The sequence below is a fragment of the Cygnus olor genome, chromosome 1 (assembly GCF_009769625.2).
Source record: "Cygnus olor isolate bCygOlo1 chromosome 1, bCygOlo1.pri.v2, whole genome shotgun sequence".
NCBI lineage: Eukaryota > Metazoa > Chordata > Aves > Anseriformes > Anatidae > Cygnus > Cygnus olor.
The window spans coordinates 104,225,611-104,253,250 of record NC_049169.1 but is presented as its reverse complement, the minus strand read 5'-3'; the positions used below and the strand labels follow the sequence as shown (position 1 = coordinate 104,253,250).

At 40.9% G+C, this 27,640-nt stretch overlaps 1 protein-coding gene and 1 long non-coding RNA gene across 3 annotated transcripts in view; both read right to left on the bottom strand.

Moving 5' to 3' along the window:
* LOC121079089 overlaps nucleotides 1–8,356 on the bottom strand; it is an 88,285-nt gene extending 79,929 nt beyond the window's left edge. The window contains exon 1 of the long non-coding RNA XR_005824871.1: nucleotides 8,148–8,356. This is a non-coding gene — a long non-coding RNA (uncharacterized LOC121079089). The remainder of the gene's footprint in view (nucleotides 1–8,147) is intronic.
* Nucleotides 8,357–10,829: 2,473 nt separating this feature from the next.
* On the bottom strand, nucleotides 10,830–19,621 carry LOC121079067 (potassium voltage-gated channel subfamily A member 1). Of its 2 annotated transcripts, XM_040575935.1 has the most exons (2): nucleotides 18,620–19,621; nucleotides 10,830–12,209 (listed from the first exon to the last, which is right to left on the bottom strand). In XM_040575935.1, the coding sequence occupies exons 1-2, from the start codon at nucleotides 19,493–19,495 to the stop codon at nucleotides 12,183–12,185; spliced, it is 903 nt and encodes a 300-aa protein (XP_040431869.1). In that variant the 5' UTR covers nucleotides 19,496–19,621; the 3' UTR covers nucleotides 10,830–12,182. The 2 variants fall into 2 exon arrangements, with proteins under 2 accessions (XP_040431869.1, XP_040431861.1); XM_040575927.1 differs by lacking the exon at nucleotides 10,830–12,209 and having other exon boundaries at nucleotides 14,653–19,621.
* Nucleotides 19,622–27,640: the final 8,019 nt, after the last annotated feature.

Genomic DNA, 27,640 nt, shown 5'->3' with positions numbered 1-27,640 from the left:
ACATGCCTGCCTCCTCACTCCTCTCTCCAACTTATTTCTGCTGCTGAAATCACTGGACCAATTTGCATATTCTGTAAACTGGCATAACTTAGTGTCAATCAATGGACCTACAGCAATTCCCACTGCCTGAGAGCCTTTAAGCATATGATGTACTTAGAGGACCTAGCAGGTCTGATAAGACCACAAGTCTGCCAGAAGTCCAGTTCTAAGAAACTCTACTCCCAGAATCGGTATCTTTGCTCTTACTTTCCTAACAGTATTGCTTTTATCTTTACATATTTTAATCTGCTTTTATCTTTACATATTTTAATCTGCAAAGGACAATGAAACCAGTTACCTCTAACATGAGATCAGAATCAGATCAAAAAGATCTGCTTCATGTTAGTAACAATTACTTAAATTATGAGAAATATGAAAGGCTTTGCCTCCAGATTTCGCATTTTTGTTCTTACTTTGACCTTCAAATATAGAAATATCAAAAATGCATATATATATATATATATATATATATGAATATCAAGGTTATTTCTGGTTATTATAGCTATCTGTTTAGCTTTTTGAAGGGATACTGGACCTTAGCTTTTGGATTTTAAAGCAATCTCTGTGTACCAGAAATCAGGATGAGACTGAATATGAGGATACATATAAGGTCACTTAAATTGTCCTACATATATATTATCTGGGGTTTCTGCACCTTCCTCCGTAGCAGTCATGCTGAGTATTGACAGGACAGGCAACTGGACTACCAGCCACACACATACTCTGATCAACTGATCTGGAATGCATGTGCAGAGATGGGCCTCCAAATACCTCTGTCTGAATTCACACTTACTTGTGATCACACTATCCCACTTGTGATCACACATCCCACAAAGATGATCAAAGGAACAGAGCATCTGTTATAGAAGGAGAGACTGAGAGAGCTGGTTCTGTTCAATCTGGAGAAGGGAAAGCTGAGGAGGGATCTACCAAAATGTATAAATATCTGATATGTAAAGAGAGACAGACACTTCTCAGTGGTACCCAGTGACAGGACAAGAGGGAATGGGCACAAAATGAAACACTGAAATTCTGCTTGAACTTAAAAAAGATAAAAAAAAAAGAAAAGAAAAATCACCACTGTTTTCATGTGAAGGTAGTTGAACACTGGTACACAGTTCCCAGAGAGGCTGTGGAGTCCCCATCCTTGGAGATACTCAAAACCTGACTGCAAACAGTCCTGGGCAACCCATTTTAGGAGACCCTACTTGAAGCACAGGACACGGACTAGGCATTCTTCAGAGGTCTCTTCCAACCTCAGTATTTCTCTGATTCTGTATTACTGCTGAGCAGATACAGCAACTTTAAATATCTGGCTCACCACAAATTAAAATAGCACTATTCCTCACTCCTGGTTTTCCTGAGAGCCACACTTTCTCATTGTTAAAAGATTGCCAAGAGAATGACAAATATCCCTTTGAGTCACTATTTTAACTCCCAGTGTATCACAAAGCTTCAGGAACAGCTGTGCATGTTGGAAGCCCAATATGAGGAAGCAGAATCAAGTAAACCAGCTTTGCCTTCTCTACATTGTACTTTCTTTCCCTGCTTCCTGCCATTCTACTAAATCACCACAGAGCAACAATTCCCTCCCATTGACCTGGAGTTTGCCATGACCTGAACCAGCTGCAACTCATCTAAACCACTGAGAAATTGTGAGATTAGGATGGGGCAAGGACATGTGTTTTCAGGTGGAAAAAATATACTCTGCCCTCTGAGAAAGTCTGAGTACCATGGGCTATGAAAATATTTGCAGATAAAATCATTTCTGAAACTGGGAGAACAAGAGAAGGGGAGGGGAAGTATGCCCTATACAACCACTCTTTATGCCAAGTCATTTCTTCACCTTCCTAAGGGAACAAAACCCTGCTGATTCCATGGGCCACACTAAGCTGTCCATGTGGCAAAGAGTTGCAAGACAAGTGCCACATTCCTCAAAGAACTGAGAGGAACAGGAGCACTGGGAGTGTTTTCCATTCGTCTTGCCTCTCTGCTGCAAAATGAGGGTAGGCAAGGTATTCAGCTGTGCAGGCAGCCCTTGCTAGCTTGCTTATTCTGCCATGGGAAATAGATCTAGATTACATAGCAGTCCCATGACAAGAACCCTGCCCAGACTACTTGCCAGCTGTATGTGATCACAAATAGTTGCACAGATTTGTATCAGCAGCTAGGGAAGCCTACTCACTTACCACTCATGGGGCTTCTGCTGCACAGGACAGGCTGGAGTTCAGGAGCTCAAATGGACCACAGGAAAATCCTGCGTGCCCTAGACACCAGGGCATCAAGGATTTTCTGTATCTCCATGGGCAAGGACTCTGCAGAGTCAAGTAGTGACAGAGGCAGAAAACTGTTAATACCAAAGTTTTCTTAGAGCAAACTGTCACTCTGGTCACACGTGTTGGACTGTGTGTTTATAGACATGGCTTTTTCTGCATTGTTATATATTTTAAAGACTGGGAAAGCAAAAGCAATTACTTGGTAGGTTGTAATTTAATCATGTTATCTATAGATGATAGTTCCAATGTGCAATATTTATGAGCAGAGAGACATTACCAAATCAATTTCCTAGCAGATCCATAAAAGGACTAGCATCTTACTGCTTCTACTGAGCTTTACTTCACATTACTCAACAGAAACCCTGAAAGAACAAGTAAAGCAAAGAGTAAAGTAGTCTCCTATACACCCCATAAAAAAAAAAAAAAAAAAAACAACCCTGGAGAAATTCAGACAAATGAGAAATAATAAGACTATTGTTTATTTCTCTTTCCCTGTTATTCACAATCTCAGCTTCCACAGAAATGTTATTCATACAGGTTGTAAACAAAATGAGGCAAAGAGCTTTTCCCCCATTTATCCATAAAACACCTGCCTCACTCCAGATGTTACTGAATTGAAATAGTCAGAGAGAGCTTTATTTTAAACTCTAATCACAAAGATTATGAAAAAAATCCTTGTTTTAACTCATGCTTTTAGCATAGTCACACCCCGGAATCCAGGACTCTATTTTACTTGGTACTTCACAACAACAGTCCATCTTGAGTGGAAAACAAACATTCAAGCTTTATCTGAACTAACCAATGAACATCAACATCTACTGCTTTCCTGCATATCATAATTAATATAATTCCTACTCAGTAGCATATTAAAAGGTGTTGAACTCAACAGGAATTTAGGGCACTTGGAAAGATCAGCCCTAAAATGCATGGGTATTCGCAAATGCCCTCAATTGCTCTCTGCTGCTATAAGCTGCTTTTGTACTACAATTTCATGACTGTTGTCTGCTCTCTTTCTTCACATTGGTAATCTCACGGGGCAACTGGCTTCCCTGGAACTCAACCCATTTAAACCAGCTGAGCAACTAAGCGTTCCCATGTCTGCCTCCCTGCTACAGAGACAGGGACTTCATTCATTCCCTTGGCACACATCATGGAAAATGAGAAAATACTGTCTCAGCCAATTCCTCATAACAGGCTCAGTCAATTACTGCCTTACCCTTTACAGCTTCAGAAGACTTAGAACGTGAACCAAGTTGCCTGAACTGCCTATGCTATTAAGTGGAGCAGGGTTTCTGTTTGTTTTAAATTAAGATTCTACCTTGACCACAATATTATCTGGTCAGGCTTTGTGTCTCAACATGGATGGCCAAAAAATTAATCTTCTTCCACTTTGAAACCAACCCCAAATCCCCTTAGCTCTAACTAATAGCTTCCTGTGATATGTAGAGGAGCAGAATCCACCCTACTAGCCATGACACTCTGAAAAGATCGAGCTGTTTTAATTCTTTTATCATCATCACTGTGCATGAGTGTTTCACCATGGAACATAAAATATCTTGAAGCTGGGCTTAAGTTTTAGTACAGTTGAGTCTGCACTAGGGAAGACTCAGTGGAATTGTTACACAGGCAAAGCCTCCAAAATGCACGTAGCTTCTGTTTGCTGAAAAAAAATACTCATATGGCTTGTTTAATAATCTTCTGCACGATGTATGATATGCATCAGATTTAAAGTATCATAGCACAGAATTACTGTGAGGAAAAATAAAAAAAAGTTACTTTCCCTCCTTGTACCTCTAGATAATATTTATCTGTGAAAGGTTTTAGAAGGGAGTAAGTAGAGGAAAAAGGCTTTCATGTAAAAGCAAATAAGGCCTGGGGCATATTAACTTCCACTACAGTAAATCACATCTTTTGATACCGCTGCAGTAGCTCTATTAGAGGAGTGTTAAAAATACTCTGGAGACAAGTAGGAATTAACAAGTTAGCTTGCTCTGTAAATGTCTCCATGAAAGCTGACATTTCTCCTCTATCTTAGATGATATAAAATTATTTCTCCAGCAACCACTTATGTTTTTTGTTTGTTTTTATAAACTGATCCAAATTAATTTCAAATCTATGCACATTGAAAGAGAAAAATGTAACTCTTCAGTAAAACAGCATCATGGTTATGAGGCCTATGGGCAAAATCAAATGTATTCATGTATATATTTCATTGCCTCCCTCTTTTCATTACATTATCTTTAAGTCTGCATTCTGTGTGATCACAGAACACTGTCCAGAACCACAAAACACCAGTAGATGAAAGTGTCCTTTGATGTCACTTTAACACACCTCTCTTCTAAAGGGCAGTGTATCTTTTTTTCTATTTATTATACTACAGCAGAAACTGATGGGCAGGATTCACAGGATTCTTCCCTGTTGGCCATGTAACAGCTCTTGTCTATGTTAAACATTATCACATATGAATGGGAAAGAAAGACCTTCGGCTGGGTAGTTTGGAAAAAATAAGTTAAGCTGATTTGTGCTAGGTATTTTTCATTTTATAGACCTTTAAAAGCCTGCACAAGATGCTGGCAATTAAGTCTCAGTTCCCACTTTCTTCACATTTGTTTTTTGTACACAAATCATGGGAGAAATTAATGGGTATTATCAAAAAGATACACAAAAAACAAAAGACCAGCTTCCCTCCTAGCTGCTGCCTATCTCCCATACCCACATATTCCAACCTGTGCTGTGGGATCTCATGGACATATTTATCCATTCTGAAGTTGCACTGAATTGTTCTTTATTGTCGGTGGATTTCAACAGCCTTTTAAGTGTCATAAGTGGATGAGATCACAGACATTTTAAGACTAGGAAAAATACATCACAGCACTGTCAGACAGAATGCATGCATTGAATATGCATTAGCAATAGTAGCTGTATACTATGCAGTGATAGCCAGATTCCATTTACTACCTTTAATTAATAATTGAAGAGATTGATTACCATAGAATTTCAGATTGCTCTTTAGTATTCCCTGATATACACATTGGTACCCTATATTAACATAGCATACATCATCCTGAACAGACGTGAAACCCTTTACCAATTTAATAAACTGACACACAGCTACCTTCCCATTTTTGAAATGCAGCTGCTTCTGAGACAAAACACGGCTGCTTTTTAACAGCACACTGGAATACTACCAAATGACTGGAACAGCAAATGAAATATTTAGAAGGCAAACAGACACAATGCCAAAGTAAACCAGAGCAGAACTACAATTCTGCCCAGACACTGCGAAAGCATCACAGAGTCTTTAATGACACCAGGATTTTATAAAGTTTCTCATCCCAAGTGCTGACAGGATGCCCCTTACTGCCATGCTGGAGATCAATTCTACATTGCCTCAGGAGGACTGAATCAATGACTTCAAAGTCTCAACACCAGATGTATAAACTTGCTGAAGCATTTATCAAAATAAATTTAATCTGAGTTAGGGCATTCAGTGCTATTTCTGACAGACTAACCACTGCACAAAAAACATGGCAGTGTTCTACCGGTTTTATATATCAAATTCATGGGGATAAAAAAGAAAAAAAGCATAGAGGAAAAAAGGTGCAAGAAGTTACAGACAAAATAGCAGAGGCCAATTGTGTTATGACTACTAGAAGACACAAGCCCATCACAATTTATTGAGAGAATTTGTGCAGGCAAGCAAGTTTATATCTGATCATTGTTTTCATCATAGGGGGAAAAAAAATCTCATTTGATATTTTGAACCTTAAAGTCAATTCATTCTTTTGTTCAACTATTGCCTTACTGAAGTAATGATTCAGGGTGACTTCTCAGTCTTAACCAGTTCCAGTAGTATTGCTGCACTCCAGTGACCAACTGTCAGATCAGAACTGCACAGGCACTAGTCTGCAGACACAACCCCTAAAACACCACACCGTAACTGTACATACCCAGTGGCTGTTCCTGCAGTATTCATATCTTAACAACTTCAGGAATTAAATATTATCAGAAAGGTTTACATCAAAACCTCATTAGATGTAAATGCTCTTCTTTTGGAGTACCGCCATTTTTATCATCTAGATAATCATAATGAATGCACCCCAAGTAACACAGATCCTTTTTATTTTTTTTATTCTTCCTGAAATGAAAAACGACAAGATCATTCAACTGAAGCAAATTAATAAAAATAACAATAAAAACAGTTTCACAAAGTCATTCTCCTTGAGAGAAAACCATTCAAGAACATTTTGGGAAACATTCATTTTCCCTTTTATCCTTCGAAATTCCACAGCACGTAGTTTGCTACTATAAAAAACATTAATTGAAGCTGCAGATACCAGGTTGGTGGGAAATAGACACTTCTGAGTATTTCAGGAACATTTTAACGTGATTTATTTGTCTGAGAAGCCACTGCAACAGAGTTCATCAAAACAGATTCATAACAATATTTGGCTAACTTGATAAGGAAACAAAGGAAAACCACCTCCCTTTTAAATTGGAATTAGCTTTTCTGAAGGCTGAAGATGAATATAGCATACTGAAAACAGAAAGAAAGGATCAAAGTCACCAGAAGAAGGCAAAGATACATCTAAACACCTACCGTTGCCCATGTGATTCCATTGGAGGCACTGTTAGCAGACTCAGCTCCCACAGTCAATACAGAACATGTAGGGAACTAAATACCATGAGTCTAGATGATCCTTCATTCAGAATTTAGTACTGTATTTTATGAGGAAATTTGTATTCAGAATGGCCAAACAACAAGAAGATAATATTCCATAAGTTATTATTTTTTTTTTTTTTAACAGAAAGAACGGTTTGTGTCTATATTCTGTTCTCAATATTTATAGAAAAATATTTGGAGAGTCCTTCCATGTTAGGATTTTGGATGACTGGTTTTATTCTGTCTTGCTCATCATTGAATTATTAAATAAAGTTTATCCTTATGTCAAGCTGTGGGATAGACTTAGGCCCTAGGTATTCTTTGTCAAGCAGAGACAATTCTATCAGAAGTAATGGAGAATATAAAAAGATAACTTGACACCATAAATGCGGATGTATAACTTTGGGCTTGCCACTTCTTTCCCTAGTGAACCTGTCTTTACGTATGGAGTTGAATAAAACAAGGGTTTTTTTATGGGATGGAAATGACAGCGAAAACTCCTCACATATGCCTTATTATGGCAGGTACTTTTGGACTGTCAAGCCCTTAGGCATTAGTCCTCTTATCATTTGTAGAATTCAAAGATCTTCAAATCTTTTGAAGCAACTGCAGACTGAATCAATGGTATCAACTTAGGTTACGGTGGGATGCTAAACCTCAATTCACATTGCATATATGTCTGTCAGGCTTCCTATGCAAACCAACTATAGATGAACATCCCATTCCTCACCCTCGGCTATTAACCAGGTAAGATGGAAATGGTGACCCACGAACCACATATCTCCTCATACCTGTCCTGCTCGTAAGGATCATGCAGCCTTTTTCACTTGGCTCTCTTCATCACACTTAGTGACAACTGCAGGCTCCCCTGCTTGAAAGCCAAATGTACTAGTGTTCCTACCTAGTGAGAGGAGGTCACCAAATATACCACCTGCAATTACATTTTCATCTTCTAGCTATAAAAGCTTTCTATTCAAGAGTCATAATTGTCTTCTCGTTTGAATAAAATTTGAGGTATTTTAGGAAGCTGTTAGAGAAGCTGAGTGGATTGAAGTATTGTTGTGCTAATTAAAGATTCTTTGATTTTCAAACGCTTAATCTGAACACTCTATAAAGTAAGCATTATATAGAAACGCCAACCATGAGATATAATGCAACTCCAAAAGTACCTGTTAGAAGCCTTGAGTACAGAATGTTTCTGATCTTCTTTTCTTAGTAGTCTGAAAAGCAGCATGAAATCATGGTCTTCCTACAGTCCTCTGAAGTGAAAAGACACAATCCTATTTACTTCTGTGGGTTCTGGTTTACCTCAAGAGCACAGCAGTTCCCTCCACATAACTGCAGAGCTTTGTTGAGACAGTACGTAGCAGCTGCTTTCAGGGATAGCACTGAATCAAATGGCCTGACTGACAAAGAAAATCAGACCACCTGATTCAGAATACTAGTCCTGAAGGCAGCTGCTCCAGGTGCCTGAGAGGAAGGATAAAACTTTTAACGGTGCATAACAACACACCTGTGAGAAACAGCCCTTCTGGTTTCAGAGATTGAGTCATTTTATCCTGTGAAGTATTAAGCTTTATTATAGTGAAAATATTACCTTGGATTTCTGTATGGTAAAGGCATACATATTCTCACCTGAGATTTTTGGTTTTATAAAGCAATTATTTTTACACATTAATCAAACAGTGTACAAAAACTGAGTGACTTCCAAGAGTAACTGTTAGGTAAATTTAGTCCATGTTGAAATTATCAATATTATATAGAGAAAGTAAGATTAAAAAAGCACCTTGTTATTGAATGTACTCTATCCTTCTCTGTGCTGAAAATCTGCTGAATCCGGGACAAAATGAGGCTATGTTAGTCCTCACTTCCCTTATAACTTGAGTGCCAGTACAGCTGAAAGAGAAAGAGGAGCCTATTCCAGGACATGGATAATCAGCATGTCTGTTACCTAAGTTATATCTGCAGAGCCACACTTCCTCAGTGTATGTTGCTTCAGAGCAAACCTATAAGGCAAAGAGACTGCTTGGTGTAACAAAAGGACTCGATATGCAAATTTTCAGCATTTGATGAAGTATATAAGACAAGATAACAGAATATGTAGTTAGGAGAAAAACAAAAACAAAACAAAAAAATATCTATTTACTTTTTAGATTAACTAAGAAATCAACTCAGACTCAACAAACATAGTACCCAATGCTGATTTTTAATGGAATCATTTTAGATTCCATAAAACATTTTTAGGGAGAAAAAAAAAAAAAAAGGTCCAGATTCTGAATGCATGTTGTTTTGCTTCAAAACCTCCATTTCAAACTGACTACATGACAGTAAATATCTCAGTACAAGATGGTACATTGTATAAGGGGTACAATGACTACATAGGCTGTTGAAAAGATGAGGTAAAGCATGAGACATTATTTTGTTAGCATCATGGCAAAAGAAATACAGCAAGAATATTTTCCACACAGAGAAAGCAGCACGGATGGAAACAGGCAAGGTCCTTCTTCAGAAAAATGTGTGATTGTGATACAAGAATTGACATTCCCAGTCCTAAGAGAATGGAGCTATTTGAGCTAGATCTATGACAGGTATGATTGAGACGGACTGCAAAGAAGCTCAGAAGAGAAGGCTCTGGGATCTGGGTGTAGTATTTCACAAGATAAAGTATGGCCAATAAGCGAGAAAACTAATAGGGGGATACAGAAAGAGCTAATGGTGCAACTGAGTGGTAGATTGGGAAAACAACTTACGAAGCAACATTGCAAGTCAACTCAAAGAATGCAACGTGAGCTTTGCTAAGGACAAAAGGGAGAAGATTGATACTGTAGAGGTGATAAACAAGCCTCTTTTTTTTTTTTAGCATAACAAATTAAAATTCAAGAAGCAATGTAACTTCAGACATGCCTAGAGTCGACAAAACTTCTTCTTGAAGCAAGGTATGGACATGAGTATCTTGTTGAAAACAAACAGCACCACCAAGCAGCTAACAGTCAAATGACTTGGACTAGTACCATTTAAGAGTGGTAGCTGCAAATCCTTACTATAAGCCCAACAAAACAATTTTTGTCAATTTATGAGTGAGATTCAATAAGACTCAGTAAATATACTCAGTAAATATCTCAGTAAAAATACTAATGAATGACAATTTTCTTGATGAAAGCTTTTCTTGACTAAGAAAGTAAAAAAAGTATTTAAATAGTCACATGACAGACCACACAAAATGTTCTGCCTTATGTGAGATTAGGGTATTTTCGCTTCATTTTCACTGCATGTAATCAGCATTCTACTGTGTATGCATCCCACTGTAACAAAGTGCACATATCTCCAGAAAGACCCGGCAGTCATAGATGGATTTCTAATACACAATACCTTTGGCATAAAATAATTTATGTCATTGCCTTCTTTATATATGATACAATATCAATACATGGCAGGCATGACTTTATCAGACCAGTTTGCATGAAAAACACCTTAAAAACTATTTTCAGAAGAAAATAACACTAAGTCAGTTTAACTTGTTTACATTGAACCCAAACCAAAAAACAGGATCATTCACACAGTTGTTAAAAAACTGATTTCAAGTCAGCACTTACAAGATAATGCTGTAGGTAATGGTTCAGATTCATGAGTGCAGCCACAACATGCCAACTGATACCCAAAAGCCTTTGGAGAATACAATCAGTAGGCTTAATCTTATTTCTGCTGGTTTTGGTGGAACTGAGTGCTATCTCAGCAGTGAAGGCATCAGAGTTCAGCTCCAGAACACTACTCACTCAAGGTTAGATCCAAAACCTATGAAAACCAAACCTTGGATTAACTGACATTGAGTTGACATTTGCAAGTTTCTCAAAGCTTACTGACTCTCTCAATGACTACATTGTCATTTCTTATACCCAACAATAATGAAACCAATGAACTCAACCTTTCATTTTAGATAGAACTAGGAGGTAGAGACAGGAGAGAAACCAGACTCCAGAAAATAACCAGACAGAATAATCCTGGGTAAGATCCTTAAAAATTATCTTTAATTGATGCCAAATATGAACAGATAAACAAGTACAGAAGCAGGTAAAATTGCATAGATGAAAACTATGCATTTCAAATAGTTCAAGAACTCATAAAACATCTGATGTTCTAAAAATGATAAATCAAATGATTTCACTAATAGAAGTAAAATGAGCTGTATCATGACAACAAAATACATATTTGACCCAAAGTGTAAGCGATTTGTAAATGGTGGAAATACGTACAGCTGTGTCAGCTTAAATGTTTTGTTGCCCTGATGGTGCACTTTCATATGGAGATTTTTCAGCTTATATATTTAACATCGGTAATATTTGATCTTGAAAGTCAGAGGTATGTCTGAGAGGCCATATACAGTTCTATTAACAGCTATTATTTATTCATTTCAAACCGACATACTGCAAAAACAATGGTTTACATGTAAAGGAAAAGAAAAAAAATATTTCATTTTAGCAGGTTATAGGTAGGGGGTTACTGAATTTAGTCATAAAAATATTATTTTTACTTTTGTACAAGAGTAAAATATACATTTGATCCCAATTACATTATAGAAATGTCACTGAAACAATAGCATGGACCAAAGACTGATGCACCTAAAGAAACCAAATGTGACATGTCTTCATTTTATTTATTATAGAAACTAGAAATGGAAGGTGTTGTGTTTTTTTTTTTAAGTAGTAGTGACATTTGCTAGAACCTGTGAACAGGTGAAATATACAGAATTACATAGATATTAACAGATATTTTAAGACAAATTTCAGTTAAGAACTCAGTTTAATCTTATTTCATTTGAAAAAAATCAAAGCATACTATGCCTTGACAGAACAAATTGCTGACCTCATGGGTGACAAGTTCACCCATACTGAGTGGAACACCAGAACACCCTGAAGTTTCATTTTTGCAGATATGAATACTGACACCTTTAAGAATACTCAATAAGCATTTCAGGAAAAATAAATTCTGTATAACTGTTTAAATAAAGCCAGAACAAGAGAAAACAGAAAGAGAAACTTAGTCTGACAGAAGTCCAACCAAAACTGAAATGTAGGTCCCTGGTTAAAGCATCTCAGAAAAGTAGTCTGTTTCAGACTTGCAATACACAGGTCTGGAACAAACTTGCCATGTAGAACAATTGCAACAACTTTCAAATTCTATCCAGCTCTGTGTCTATGGAGGGTGAATCACACTTTGGAGCTGATTCTGAATTCCTGTGAGTCCAAAATTACCATGACAATCAATTGCATCAAGCATGCTGGAAGACTACTGGATCAGACCATTCCTAGAAAAGCTCTGGTACTTCCCTCTTCTCTACACAAGGAGAAATTAATTAATCCAGAATGGCACCCCTCTAAAAAGAATTATCAAGCTAACATTAGAAAAGGAATATATTATCTCAACATATATTAAACTTGTGCAGAAGATGATTTAAAATCCAACTTTCTGCCTTTTTCTAATAAATTGCAGATGTTCCAATCCTACTTTTTTTTTTTTTTTTTTATCTCAGTTAATATAAATACATATAAGAAACTGCACAGTCCAAGCCTGAACTATGGAAAGGTGAAAGTTGCCTTCAGTTCCTTATAGTTAACAAAAAAAAACAAAACAAAAAAAAAAAAAAGCATTTCTTGTGTTACATTTGGGCTTCAGCTCTTTCATAATAGAAGCAAACTTTATGTATTTCTCTTTAACAAAAACAATAGTCCCATGGTAAAAATTCACCAATAACAGTAGCAACCAGTCAAATTCTTGCCTTGGGTCAATACATCCTCTAATGAACAATACACAGCTGATTTGCTAAGAAGGGTCTGATCTCTGAAATCTCTACTTGGGCAAAATCAGTTTTGAAAATAATAGCTTTTTTTTTTTGCCCAATATTGTCCTTTCTCCAGTGCTTTGTGCTCTCTTTCAAGTGCTTGCCCATTTGATCAGCAGCACATGAAATTCAGCATATGCACAGAGACTTTGTAATTGGAAATTAATTTCCTTGGCCATGATCATTGTCAGCTTAACCACCCAGAAGGCAGCGGGATTGATCCTCCTCACACCTACAAATCTATAAACCAGGAACAAAGGAAGGAAACCACTGAAACCATACCAGGAACGGTATGTTAACTTTCAGTAAGCCAGGCTGTGAATTTCTAGCACTCAGTGTTCCACTCCGTATACACAAATGCTCAGTGGCAAACTAAGAATTTTACAGCACATGGCCACCCCCAGCAAAGTAGGGTCAGTTCCATTACATTTAATGAGTACTAAAGGCTTATCTGTTTGAATGAACTTGTGAGGCAGATGAGGTAAACTGCATTAAGCCCCATTGTGTGCAGAATTAAAGCAGCCTTAATTCAATTCAGCTTACTTTCCTCCCCAAAAGAATGACTCCAAATCAGATTAAGGTTGCTTTTATACTGCAGCAGAATGTCCATGCTGGGCTTTAAAACAGTTTAACAAATCTACTTTAAATGCACACCTTTCATTAATTTAAATTAGCTTTCCTGAAGTCCCCTGTGGAGATAAGGCTTAAGAGACCCCATGCAGGGAATCTGCATGGGTTTTCTAGGATGCCATGAACTCACACTCTGGCTTACCGTACACTAAACTTCTTCTGAAGACATGTAAATCCAGATCATTGTCTCTGTTGGAGCTGCCACACAGAGAATTTGAGCTCTTAGCAGGTTGGCAGCAATCTCTCAATTCTGTGAAGGAAGGGGATACAGGGCCTTTCATTTTCACTCTCCCTGTTGCTCCTCTGCCTGTTTCCTAGTGATCTATAGCTAAGGGTGATAGGACCAGATGGGGAATTTTGGCAGTGAGACCAGTCTCTGGGATTCCTGTCCACTACCTCTCCACTTCATTCCTACCTCTGTACCACAGTGTACTGCTGCCTTGCTCAGGTAAGACAAGTTTCCTCATCTGCTTCACAGAGTGGATGGAGAAAAAGCTGTATGGGGCAACCAAGAAGGCAGCATAGAGCAGTGGCTGGTAAAGAAGGCTCAGGTAGTAACTCCTTATGCTGGAATTGCTGTCTTGCCTCATCAAAATACAGCTCAGCTAAGACTGCCGTATTTCCTGTTTTCGGTGTCCAGCATAACATGGGCATCGCTTCTGGGAGGTCCCTACCAAATAACAAAGGTCTTTTCTCTCTTTTAGAGATGCACTGATTGGCCACCAGTTCATTTCCATTCCTCTTCCACTGACATAACCCCATTAAGTTTGTGTGTGGTGAAAAGAAATCTAGACTAAAAGGAAGAGAGAAAAGGGAAAGGGAAAGGGAAAGGGAAAGGGAAAGGGAACAGGAAAGGGAAAGGGAACGGGAACGGGAAAGGGAACGGGACAGGGAACGGGAACGGGAACGGGAACGGGAAAGGGAACGGGAACGGGAACGGGAAAGGGACGGAAGGCGGGAGGGAGGGAGGAATGAAGGGGCAGGGCAGGGCAGGGCAATGTGGGGCAGGGAAAAGAAAAGAAAAGAAAAGAAAAGAAAAGAAAAGAAAAGAAAATAAAAGAAAAGAAAAGAAAAGAAAATAAAAGAAAAGAAAAGAAAAGAAAATAAAAGAAAAGAAAAGAAAAGAAGAAAAGAAAAGAAAAGAAAAGAAAAGAAAAGAAAAGAAAAGAAAAAGAAAAAAGAAAAGAAAAGAAAAGAAAAGAAAAGAAAAGAAAAGAAAAGAAAGAGAAAGAAGGATGCTTACTGGTGAGAACAGGCAGTTTGTTAAGTGCACCTTCAGGCCCACAAAGACATTTCAGAACTTCTGTGTAAAGGGAATAAGAGCTTTTTGTTTTTCTGGTTGTTTTTTTTCTTTTGTGTCAAACTTGCCAGAAAGGCATGCCAATGCTACATGTGGTTAGTTCCCATACTCCATATGTATTGAGATCCTTTGCAGTGAGCTATACATGGGCAAAGAAACATTCAAGCTCCCCAAGCGATCCAAAGCCCTAATGATCCATCCTGACCTCCTGACAAAAAAAGGACCACTGCATGCAGCACTATTGTCTTTACATATGCGAAAATGTTATCATTCTGGTCATTAAACTAAGGTGTGTGTACCCAACTACAACAGAAGTTAAGTAACCAAAGTGAGGCCTCATGTTCCAGATGCTACTTTCTGATCATCAGTCCCACAGCATTGCATTCATTATTGCTGTTTATTTTAGTCAGTTGCTTGGTTTGTAAGCTGAGTGCAGTACTCAAGTCTGTTTCAACATAAGAAGTCATATCCTAGAGTCCGAGAGTTTGGAAAGATCAAGACCATCAGACTGTAGTGGGGAGAGAGGTGTACAATGGGCACAGAAGTGAGCAGAGGACAGAAAGGAAGTTTTACAATATCTGTGTAGAGAATGTAATGCCCTGTTTTATCTGATGCTTTGCACTTCTTGCAGCAGTCAGAACTCCCTCAGTTCTTGATCACTTTCTCATCTTTAAGATTCACAGAAGCTGCACATTGAGAAATAAAGTCAAGTTTTTCTGGAAACCTGGCAGGTCAGGCTTGTGCGTAACTGCAGTTAGTGTTCTTTTTAGTCAATATGCCTTGATTTTATATATGTATGTGTGTCTGCATATGTGTAATACACATGCATGTGCAGACACATATATTCATACACATATATACATATATCAGAAACCTAGGGGAAGAAAGGATCTGTTCAATGTGGAAGGAGAATTTTTCAATAACAGCTGGCCACATGTGAAGTACGGAATGAAGATCCTCAACTTCATCCATTTAAAAAATAAAGATTAGTGCCTACATTAGCTCTGACCACACTTTATTATCTCCCAGGTCCTAGCAGTCAAGGCTGGCATATTGCAGAAGATACCTTCTCCTAGCTTTACTTCCTTCACCAGATCATGGTGGGAGTAAGGTTAGGGATCAGAAAAAATAATGTCTTGGAGGATCTGTGACAGAATTTAAGATCTGACAGACTGCTAAAAGGGAATGGAGGAGGCATGGATGGGAGGATACTGGAAAGCTTCTGTCACCTAACTCCTGGGAAGTCCAAAGGAAAGAAAAGCATGGCCCTACAATCTGGTTGCCTGACTGAGTAATGCCGCAGTTAATGCTGGTCCTTAGCAGCCCCTGTGTCATGCCATGCTGGGACAGGCTGCCAAAGAGCCATCTCAGGGAAAGAAAGGGCAGATATGATGATGGCAGCAATGTCTCTATAAACAATCTAGGGAAACTTGAAGTCTTGCATAAACACAACTGTGACTTAATTAGCAGAAGAAAATGTTGAGCCCTGCAGCATTGGACTGGCAAGGGAAGGAAGGTATCTTGAGAGGCGCTGGTGGTCTTTGCCTGCCTCTTCTGCATGCCTCTCTCTCACGCTTACTCTTTGTTTCCTTCTCTGTCCCTTTCTGTGCTGTGCCAAGAGGCAGCACAGAACTCTCCTGCTTGTGTGTTGGTGCCTTGCCCTTTCCTTCACTATCTCTGATCAGCTCAATTCCTGGAGGCACTTTCAGTAGTTTAGGGGATGTAAGATAAAGGCACTGCACAACTATCTAAATCGATCTGTTATGTCTCTTCAGTGAGTTTTAGGGGAATACAAAAAAGTCTTAACTAATGACTGCAAAAGAAAACAGCTGCTGCAATTTGGATGCATATAGTAGACAAGTTTCATTTACATTCTGAGAATGCACCAAAAAGCATGCATCTGCACCTTTAAACTATAAAGGATACTAGGTTTTAGGTGTTGCTATATATAACTTGGTTTCTTAATTTTCCATATAGCTTTCCCTTTAAGGGATGGGATATATTCCTTTCTGACAATGCCTGGACAAAAGCCAACACATTTCCCTGAGCAATGCAGGAAAACAATCAGGTTTCTCTAATCTGTTCATTGAGGCCCTCGGTCTATCAAGCACTTTTTTTTTATTTCATTTTTGTTGTTATTATTGTTGTTGTTGTTATTATTATTATTATTATTATTGAATTCATGCATTAATTAATTCAAGTTACACCTTAATCAAATAAGCCATAATGCTGAATATTTGAACATGCTTTGATCTCCAAAAGTTATTGTTCCCATTTGACTAACATACGCACTTAAATACAGTACTTTAAATTACTAGTCAACGATTTAATAAATTAAGGAGTGCACTTCTGGTGAATGCAAATCATAAAGAAAAAAAAAAAAGAAAGAAAAAAAGAGATAAAGGACCTATTTTTAGAAGATTCAGTTCAAACGAAAGCTTATCCGCTATTGTCTGAGGTAAAGTTTCAGGCATGCGATTATAAAATAAATAGTATCAAATTCAAACATGCTTATATTAAACTCCATTGTGCTATCTTGCAACAGAGGGACTATAAGTTTTGTATCCAGTTCTGGACAGGGAAAAGGAAAAGTGTGTTTAAATCATCTGCATGTAAGAGAACTTAGCAGCATTGCAGATGTTTTGTTTTCAGTTTTGTTTGTTATTTCAGAATAGTTCTTAAATGGATAGCAAAAAAGACCAGCCTTAAGTGTATTTAAATAAGGTGCTGTGTTGGTCTGTAGACTGGAACTATGTAATCTCTCACACAGGGGGTGGAAGGAAAAATTGCACTCCTTCATAAAAACAATGGCAAATGCTTGCTGCATGTTAATCCTTTTTTATTATTATTTTCTGATGCACTTTCTTGCAACTGTGCAGTTTTGCAGAATATTTTTACTGGAATCCATGCATATGCTTTATAGTTTTAAAAACTGTATTCTTTAAGTTAACTTCCTGGAAAAAAAAATGGGATGGGGGAGAGGAAAAGTTTAGGTCTAGCATCATACAGTTTAAAACTAAACTAGTTCAAATGGTTCTCATTTACTAGATGGAAAATGGTTTTGTTTTTGTTTTTGTTTTTTTTTTTAAATAAACAAAATTGTATCTTTCATGGATCCTGGAAGGTTCTTTATCGCTGAGCAAAAATTCGCAATGCAACAATGCATTTACGAGGTAAATAAAGCATTCAAAGACTATCAGTAAAGCATCTACAAAGTGTGACTGTGTCACTTAAGTCTTCAAGCTATGAGTGAGGATTTTTTTTGTTGTTGTTGTTTATACATCAGTCAGCAGCTTGCTTTTATTAACACAGTTTTGGTTGGCTACAGTGCAGTTGCCAGTTCTGAGATTAGCCTCTCTAAAATTGTCTATGCTATTATTCATATCCTCTTCGATTTCCATGTACTCAGATTTGCTGATTGTGGAGGAGCTGCGGCGGCTGAGATCACTGTCAGATGCTAAATTAGGGGAGCTAACGTGAAGTAACTGAGCCTGTTCTTCCCCTTCTGTTTCTCGGTGGTAGAAGTAGTTGAAGTTGGACACGATGACAGGTACAGGCAGGGCAATTGTCAGCACACCAGCGATGGCACACAAGGAGCCTACGATTTTGCCTCCAATTGTCACAGGGTACATGTCACCATAGCCCACAGTGGTCATGGATACCACCGCCCACCAGAAAGCATCAGGGATACTTGTGAAATGAGACTCAGGTTCTTCAGCCTCAGCAAAATACACCGCACTAGAGAACAAGATCACCCCAATGAAGAGGAAGAAGATTAATAAACCTAGCTCTCTCATACTCGCTTTGAGGGTCTGTCCCAAAATCTGGAGGCCCTTAGAGTGCCGGGAGAGTTTGAAGATTCGAAAGACTCTTACCAGTCTGATGACTCTCAGGATGGCCAAGGAGGTGGCCTGCTCTCCCTTCTGAGTCCCCTCCCGCTCAGCCATCTCAGTGCCCAGGGTGATGAAGTAAGGGATGATGGCTACAATGTCAATGAAGTTCATGATATTCTTGAAGAATTCAGTCTTGCTGGGGCAAGCAAAGAAGCGCACTACCAGCTCAAAGGAGAACCAGATGATGCACAGGGTCTCCACAACAAAGAAAGGATCTGTGAAGATGTTGGATTTGTAGACCTGGGTGGTGTTGTCAGTGCGATGCACTGTATACTCCTTGTCCTCCTTCAGCTCAGGTAATGTCTCTAGGCAGAAGATCACGATGGAGATGAGGATCACCATGACAGAGACTATTGCAATAACCCTTGCAGGCCCAGAGCTCTCTGGGTACTCAAAGAGGAGCCATACTTGGCGCTGGTACTCCCCCTCCGGCAAGGGTCTCTCCTCATCTTTGATGAACCCTTCATCTTCCCGGAACTTCTCCATGGCCTCCTCACCCAGCTCATAAAATTTTATCTCCTCAGAGAACATGTCCAAGGGCACATTGACCGGCCGGCGAAGCCGCCCTCCAGACTGGTAGTAGTAGAGGATGGCGTCAAAGCTGGGCCGGTTCCGGTCAAAAAAGTACTCATTGCGCAAGGGGTCAAAGTACCGCATGCGCTTCTTGGGGTTGCCCAGCAGTGTGTTGGGGAACTGGGCTAATGTCTTCAGCTGAGTCTCAAAGCGTAGTCCAGCAATGTTTATCACTACGCGTTCACAGCACTCATGGTCATCGTGGGCAGCAGGCTGGTAGCTATCCTGGGGGTGGCCAGGTAGCGCAGAAGTCTCATCCATGTTCTCTCCAGCCATCACAGTCATTGTGGCACAAAGGAAGTGGGAACCAGGGCCAGGGGTGGAAAAGAGAGGGAGAGCGGCTTGAGAGGGGGGACGAGAATGGAGGAGAACAGAAGGTCCAAGGGCAGTTCAGGGGAGGATGGCAGGAGGGTGGGAGGCAGAGAAGGCTCAGAGTCTGCAGAATGAGTGGGGATGGAGGGGCTTGAAGAAGGGATGCATGAAAAGCCTACAAGATGGAAATATCCAAAACGGGAAAGGAGAGGTGGGATGCAGGAATAGGCATCAGGAATGAAGGGAGGGTGAACAAAGAGAGAAGGAGTACCTTTAGGAGAGTGGGGGAAGAGGGCAGGTAAGGTGAGGGGTCCTGTCCCCCCAAGCTAGGAGGCTGAATGTGTCTGGGGTTCACCCCCAGGCTGGGGTTCCCCCCCAGATGTCTCCTTTTGCCTTTAACTTGATCCGTCCGCTTTTCTTGACGACTTGACCATTGCCGTGGCTGCTGTCTCGAAGTTACCACACACACACACACACACATACACAAATAAATAAATAAATAAATCACGGGGAGCCTGGGAGGTGAGTCCTTGCAATGCCAACTCAGCAAATTTCCATCGCCTGCCCCCCCCTCCCCTTCCCACTGCCCTAGTCCTCTCCTCTTGTGTGCCGGAGAGAGAGGGATGTCGATACTCTTGCTTTTGAAGGCATAAAGCTTACTTGCAGGAAGGAGGCTGCCAGGGAGGAGAGAAACAACATAAACCAACCCCTAAGCCCCACCACACACACACGCTCAGGCGCAATGGATTGGCTTTCACACCAGCAAGAACATCCCTCTCTGCCCACTACGGCAGCACATGCGGAACCCTACGCATTCCCACACATCCGCGGACAAGCAACAAGGCCTCCGGGACAGGAAGGGGCCAATCTGGACCCGCAGCCCTGCTGTGCCCTGAGTGCATCGGGAGGGCTTCCCAGGCAACTTAAGTGGGGTCAGCTCCTGCCATAAGTTTCCTGACCACCACGCGCCCCACTTCGCAGATGGTGGAGGCAGCTGAGCACTGGCAACTTCATCACACTGATCGAGGGGATTAGGGGAGGGAGAGCAGAGCATCTCCCCTCTGCTTTGCAGCAGCTAGACTCAACTGAGGCAGAGAAAAGGGAAGGAAGATCAACGTCCCAGACCCAAACTGTCCAAAATAGAGTCCAGCAGCATGGGGGAGAAGGGTCTTTTCCTTACCTGCTCCAAGTGAGATGCGCTGGTTAGAAGTAGGAGCCAGTGCCAGAATGCGTCAAGTCGTCTTGCAGCAGCATCAAAAAAAAAAAAAACAACAGACCAAAACAAAAACCGCAGCAGCAAACTCAACCCTCCTCCTCCTCCTCTTGCACCCCTTTTAATAATACTGTGATCGCTTTACAGGACTGCCTGCGAGACACTGAAATATTCATACACTGTCTTAGGCTGCACCAAGGGCGAGTGGGTTTAATTAGTTTCTGCCGAGAACCGCAGTGGAGGAGGTGGGGGATGGAAGAGTGCGCAAAGTACCTTTTCCAAAAGGCTTGAGTTAATAAATAAAAGGAAGGAGTCCTAGATAGCCGCTGGCTCTCCCGCTCTCTTCCTTTAAGGTAGCTGGAGAAGCAGCCGGGCGCTGGGCAGCGGCGGCTGGGGAGATGTAAGAGAGCCGCAGTCCTGCAGCCGCATCTCCGGAGTGGGTCTTGGCTCGTCCCGGCAGCAGCAGCAGCAGCAGCAGGAGGAGGCAGGAGCTGGCCGCGTGTGGCAGGAGCGAGAGGGCTGCTGAATGCATAAGAGCGAGGAGCCAACTCGAGCCATGTCTTGACGCTGCGCTATCAGCATAAACCCGAATGCTGTTTGGTGCAGCTCGGGCGGCGGGCGGGAGGGGGGTGGAGGGGGGCGGGCAGCAGCGCTGCCCCCGCTCCGCACCGCTCCGCACCGCGCCGCACCGCTCCGCACTCCGCCGCCGCCGCCTCCAGCGCGGCGCCCGACGCAATGCGGGGCCGCCCCGCTCCCAACCCCACCGCCCGCCCGCTGCGGGACACCGGGTAGCTGCGGGGGAGCAGCCGGCGTGGTGCAGCGCTTTGCACACCCCGCACGGAGCGCGATGCTGCATGCGCCTGCAGTGTGCCCAGCACCCCCGCTTGGGAGTGGCTGGACGTGGGGCAGCGCTGCTGCTGCTACTGCTGCTGATGGTGATGATGGTGCTGGTGCTGGTGCTGATGCTGGTGCTGATCCTGGTGCTGCCCAGCCCCATCCCACCGTGCACTCCGTAGCGGACAGGTCTGCATCGCCCGAGCCGGCCCACATAGGGATGGATCCCGAGCAGTGTGGCTGGAATTGGGAGGGAAGAGTTAATCAGCAGGCAGTGTATTACAGGGAAATTGCCCTTTCATGCTGCTTTATCCCACTGAATTCATTTAATTGATGAATCACATAACTTTGAGATGGAGAAGACCCATTATGTCATCAGCTTCCCTCCCCTGCCAGAGCAGGATTGTTCCCTACAGTATATGATCATGTACATTATATAAAAGCCTGCTGCTCACTTTGTCAAAGCAGGAGAGGTGATCAAATACAACCTGAGCCTGTGTAATTTGAAGCATTACAGAGATAAGTAACACCAGGTCCATGTTTAACAGGCCTGGTCTCATTAGCTTTTCACAGCATTATACATTATCCTCACTTAAGATCACCACCTTGGCAGTCCAAAAATACTTAGCCTCCTGACCTAAGGGAGAGTTCTGCCTCCTCTTCCCCTTATTATCCCCATGTTTTGTTTTCTTTGGGGTTGGGGTTGGGGTTGGGGGGTGCTGCTAGAGTACAAACCTAAAATACACAAGCTCTAGCTGTGCTGTAGTCACAGCTACTCTGCATACTCTGTTCACCAGCCCTGGCAGAAACAAAAGTGCAAAGGAACAGATTTCCTGTCTAGCCTGGTATGTGCTTTCTTCCCAGTGAGCAACACATGCTGAAAGTTGTGTGAGAAACTTCTGACGAAGTTCTAAGCAAAAGAAAAGACTCCATCTGCCAATCCTGGGCAAAACAATCCAAAAACTAAATAAAATAGGGACTCTTCTCCCAGTGAAAAATCACAGTCACTAGTTTTCTGTCTGCTTGCCTCATAGCTCGGTGTCAGCACCCAGGCTTGGAACCAGCAGCACTAGACCCGATACAAACCACAGCCACACCACTAGCCCCCCCACATCTCCAAAAACAAAACAAAACAAAACAAAAACAAAAACCAGAAAGGTGGTGCCTTTGCCTGAACTAACCAGGCTGTTTTTCAACCCTTCGAGAAACTCAGCTTCAGCTACAGCCTTTGACTCAACATCCTCTTATGGCAGTGAATTCCATGCCTGGATGACATGCTGCACAGAGCTGACTGCAAAGTATTCAGAGAGCTCTGCATTCAGTGTGCTTGGAACTGCTCTGCGGAAATAGCTCTGTGAGCTAGCACTCACAAAGCTCTGGTGCAGCATTATATCCCCCTGTAGTAGTTCAAAGACAGACATGTATGCTCGTGAGTGTGAAGAAAGTGCAGATCTGATAATCACAGGGCTGAGTTCAAGGTGCTGTTCCGCTCTTGGTTTCCTGCATGATTGCAGGCAAGTTGATACATTCTGCTTCTGTATCTGAAAACAGGACTAAAAGTGTTTCATTGCTTGTCACAAGTGCTTAGGCTGTTCATTCCTGAGGTCTGTCTTAGCACAGCAGAACCCAAATCTTTACTGGAAGCTGTGAGTATACCAGTAGAAGAAAAATAAATAAAAATAAATAAAAATAAAAATTAAAAAAAAAAAAAAATAAATAAAAAAGTATGTAGTATGCTTTGTTCTTACATTATAGGATAATAAAAGGACAAATGGGGATAGTGCTACCCCCTTCTCATTTTGAATATCTTTGAACTCTGATTTCTTATTCCAGTCTAATTCTACTGCCAAGTAAACATGCTTGAAGGTAGATAGCTTACTTAGAAAAGTGGACTATTGACCATAGGGTCACGGAAAATCTTGCTAAGGAGCACAGACTAATGAGTAGTAAAACTACAGCTTGCAAAGATGTCATGTTACATGTTACTGTGCTAAGTACCTTGAATTAAATATCGAGGAATGTGAAGAGACATGGACTTGCTGACAAATTTGAAGTCAGGCTGCCACTATTTCATATTTTTATATTAAAGCAAATGGCCACCAGCAATCCAACTTTTATTTCCCCCCAAGAGTCAAGCTGAGAAGTTCTGTTCGGGAACAAACATTTTTGTAGGGAGACTAAGTTGCAAACTATCAAAAGCTTTAGATAGGTGGAAGGCAATACAATCAGAACAACTGCTTTTAAAAAATCCCACTAGACATCTTTCTGCTTCCATAGATGCCAAAAAGGCAGTGGCTGTTCCTTTCCTTACTTCTTACTGATGGTCAACCTTTGTGTGGTGATAGATCTTGTGGTACAATGCAAACAGCATCATGCCTCTCCAGTAGCCACTCTTTATAAAAAACGCTTCCACTTGAACTCCCCCATGGAAAGTGCTTTCAGCCTGACATGGTGGTGCAGATGAGCACAAGCAGATGAGGAAGCAGCAGGCGTTCTGAGTTGCATGGGCTGAGGAGGTTCGCTGCCATCTTTGATGGCTGCTGAAGTAACTTATCACAGGCAACCAGAACTGATAGGCTTATGTCTCAAAGATAGGTTGTCATAGCACAAACAGAAGCTGCTGTAATTAGCAAAGTCTTGCCTTGTACAGAAAGGTGAAGACTTACTTGTTTTGGTCTGGCAAATGAAGGATTATCCCTGACGAGAAAGAACAGATATGTATATATTTTTTTTCCATTTTTATTCTGAAAGAGAAAGAGAGAGAGAAAATAGAGTTGTTGGTTAAAACTCTTGGTGTATTGTAAGGATTAAAGAAAAGTTGTATTGAATGACAATAAGTCTGAAGCTGGATTAAAAAATAACCATTGGTTTTTATGCAGTTTGAAGCAGGTTTTAAACACTGTCACCAGGGAACCTGAAAACTACTGACCAAAATCAATAGACAGCAGCAGAGTGGATTTCCTAGCGTGATAGCTTTCATGTGAGTGTCATGAGTGACACTCACAGCATGCTAAATTTCCTCGACATGAAAAGACAACTGTGCGACAGAAACCACTGCAAAATCCACAGCAGCAAGTGCACTCCTGGTGGTTTGAACTTTTAAGTATCTCCATAGGTTTTGTAGCCTCAATTCATGTAAGCCTGGAAAACGACTCTATTAAATTTATAGCTTCATTTACAGCTGCATAAACTCACAAATGAGTTGTGCAAGTGTCACCACAGACATCATTTAACGGCCTTGGAGATAGAGGACGCTATGCATAAAGGGAGATACTCTGCCCTAAATCTGGCCTGCCAGACTCTACCACTCTTGATGGTCCATGACACAGAAAGAGACAACAGTCAGAGCTGAGAGTGAACTTGTGGTATTGACGGTTGGGTTTTATTCCTTGGAAGAAAAAATGATTTTTTAAAATACTTTCATCATTTAATGTTGATTTATGAGCCTTGTTACCATCCTCCAGTATTATTAGGCACTGTTATGACTGGGATAATCAAATCTAATGTTTCAAAGCATACTGACTTTTGTTCCCTCCTATTCTATCATTTCATTGTTCTTCCTGCTTCTTTTTAATGTCTCAAATAAGGCCCCTGTATGATCAAAAGAGACAATAAGTAAATCCAGTCCTGTTGCTGGATCTAAGATGAGAGCTTGGGACTGTATCCCTGTAATGGAGGACATGGAAACTCTCCTCATTCACATGTGTATTTTGCTGTTAGAACCAGCCTTGGGCGAACAGATACCATTTCCTTTATGCTTTTTATCCTACAACAGTGGATCAGATATGGGCAAAGTGTGGCAGTGGAAGGATGTCTGGGCAGGAGAGAACAGAAAGCATGGTGTATTAGGAAAGGGTTGAGCCTTTTTGTGTTCTTCTCCAAAGCATCTGTATAAGCAGAAAAAAATGGAAGGACAAAATGCTAATCCACCCCTCAGTGCCCAAGCTACATTACAGAAAATGCCAAACTCTTGTGTGCATGTTCCCATAGGAGGAACACATTTATATGTGAACTGTAATTAGAAATGCTTAGCAACAACATTTTTATGGTTTTAATATCACTTTCTCCTTCTTTGATCTCTTTTCTGGTCCTTGATTTTCTTTCTCAGGGTTTTGTCCAACTGGCTGCTTGCTGTTGAAAGGAACCTCTGCTCAAGTATGCTGCTCTATCCTCTGAAATTAAGAGGAAATATTTTACTGAGACCAGTATACCAAGTAGAGGTCAACTGCAACAGAACTCCAGCAACGCTCATTAATAGCAATATTAGACTGAAGTAATGGGATTTACAGTTTACTGTGATAATTTACAGTGAGGCTATTTTGAGGCCTGTTGACAGACAGAAACTATTGGCAAGTTACCATGAAATACGGCATATTATCACTTGGTCTTAAGGACACTCAAAAAGTCCATCTGTAGCTAAGCAAGCCATGCGGTGAGCATAATACATCACCAGAATATCTTCAGTATGAGAGAGCAGAGTCAGAAGTTCACATGGGTCCTATTTAGTATTCCAAAAAAGTGTCATCATGTAGTTTAAGGAGACTGAAACTACCTCAAAAGCTGACTTGAACCTTACCGGTAAGGTACCAAAACATGAAACTCCATTGACATCCTGAGTGTAACTGAGGGGAAACTCTGTAAAGGAGTGACATCAACAGACCTACAGAAAGGAGTGAAAAATAAATCAGCAACAGCATAAAAAATACCAGGCATCAGCACAAAATGAGAGCTTGAACTGATGTCAAACCAGTGTATACAGAACTAGAGACAAGTCACTAGTCGTTAGCGGTAATAGAGGTCAGGCTCAACTCAATGTATCAAATTCAAAAATACTCAGTGTTTCTTATAAGTTAGGACAGGATCTTTAACCAGAGTCATGATCATCTTTCTCACAGCTATCAGGGTACCATAGGGCATGAATAATCATGAGTGCAGTGTTCCCAGTAGAAATTGAAATGCACAGTAGAGGGACTCCCAGGCACCAAGATGGTGGCTGATGATACCTGTACTGTAAATGAAAGTGTTGAAAAAGAGGGAGTCCCAGACCATGATTCCAGACTATGACTTGCCCCTAAGGACAGCATATTAGTCTGAATGAAGATAAGCTGAAGCTTGCAGAGAACTATAACCTGAACATCTGTGAATATTTGAGAGACTTCAATTACACCTCAAAAACCTTAGAGACACTGAGGAAAAACACTCAGAGCATAAAGTGGTGAAGAATTTCTAGGGGTTTACAGAGTAGATAAACTACTAGATTCTTCTTGTTTACCCTCCCACCTCTCAGGACACAAGAGCTGTCTAAGCAGTTAACGCACAGAGACACCATTTGGCATGCATCAGAGCCTCATTTGATGGGGTAAAGGCAGTTCAATGCAGGGAACCAGTCCCAAATTGCTATAAACCCCTGGAACAGATAGAGCTACAGAAAGCTTGGAGGCACACTGCTGCAAAGTCAGCACCTTGAGCATTTCTTGGTGGAGCCCTGACACACTGGGATAGAGTCAGATAAAAAAGTAGCTGCTGCCCCTGCATAGGGTTGAGAAACAATCCCATTGTGTCACCTTTGGAAAAAGCATAAACATACAATGTGAGCTCCAGGGAAAAAAAGATAAATAAAATAAATAAAAATAAAAAATAAAAAAGCATGCTGAGGAAGTGCTGAGCACTCTTGAAAGCTGTCTGGATTGGATGATAAAGGAATTAAAATGGCTTGCACATTGAGTGGGGTTGTATTGAAAGGAAGAAGGACCACAGGCAGTGCCTGTCCTATTACCAGGCAAAGGACTGAGTGTTGTGTGTGTGCATGCACACGTGCAAGACAGGATTTTATTTAAAGCAGGACAAGCAGTAATCCCTGCAGATACAAGAGATGACATCAGGAAATGAGTAAATTCATACCTAGGGATAGATGGTGCTTTATTTGAATCAGAATATTTACACTGGCCAAGCACCAATATGAATTGTGGAGTAGATATGTCCCAGCATGATGCATGTTCAGAATACACTGATTATTAATGATCATTTTGCCACTCCAAGATGCCTTTGGAAATGGTCATTTTTAAGGATAG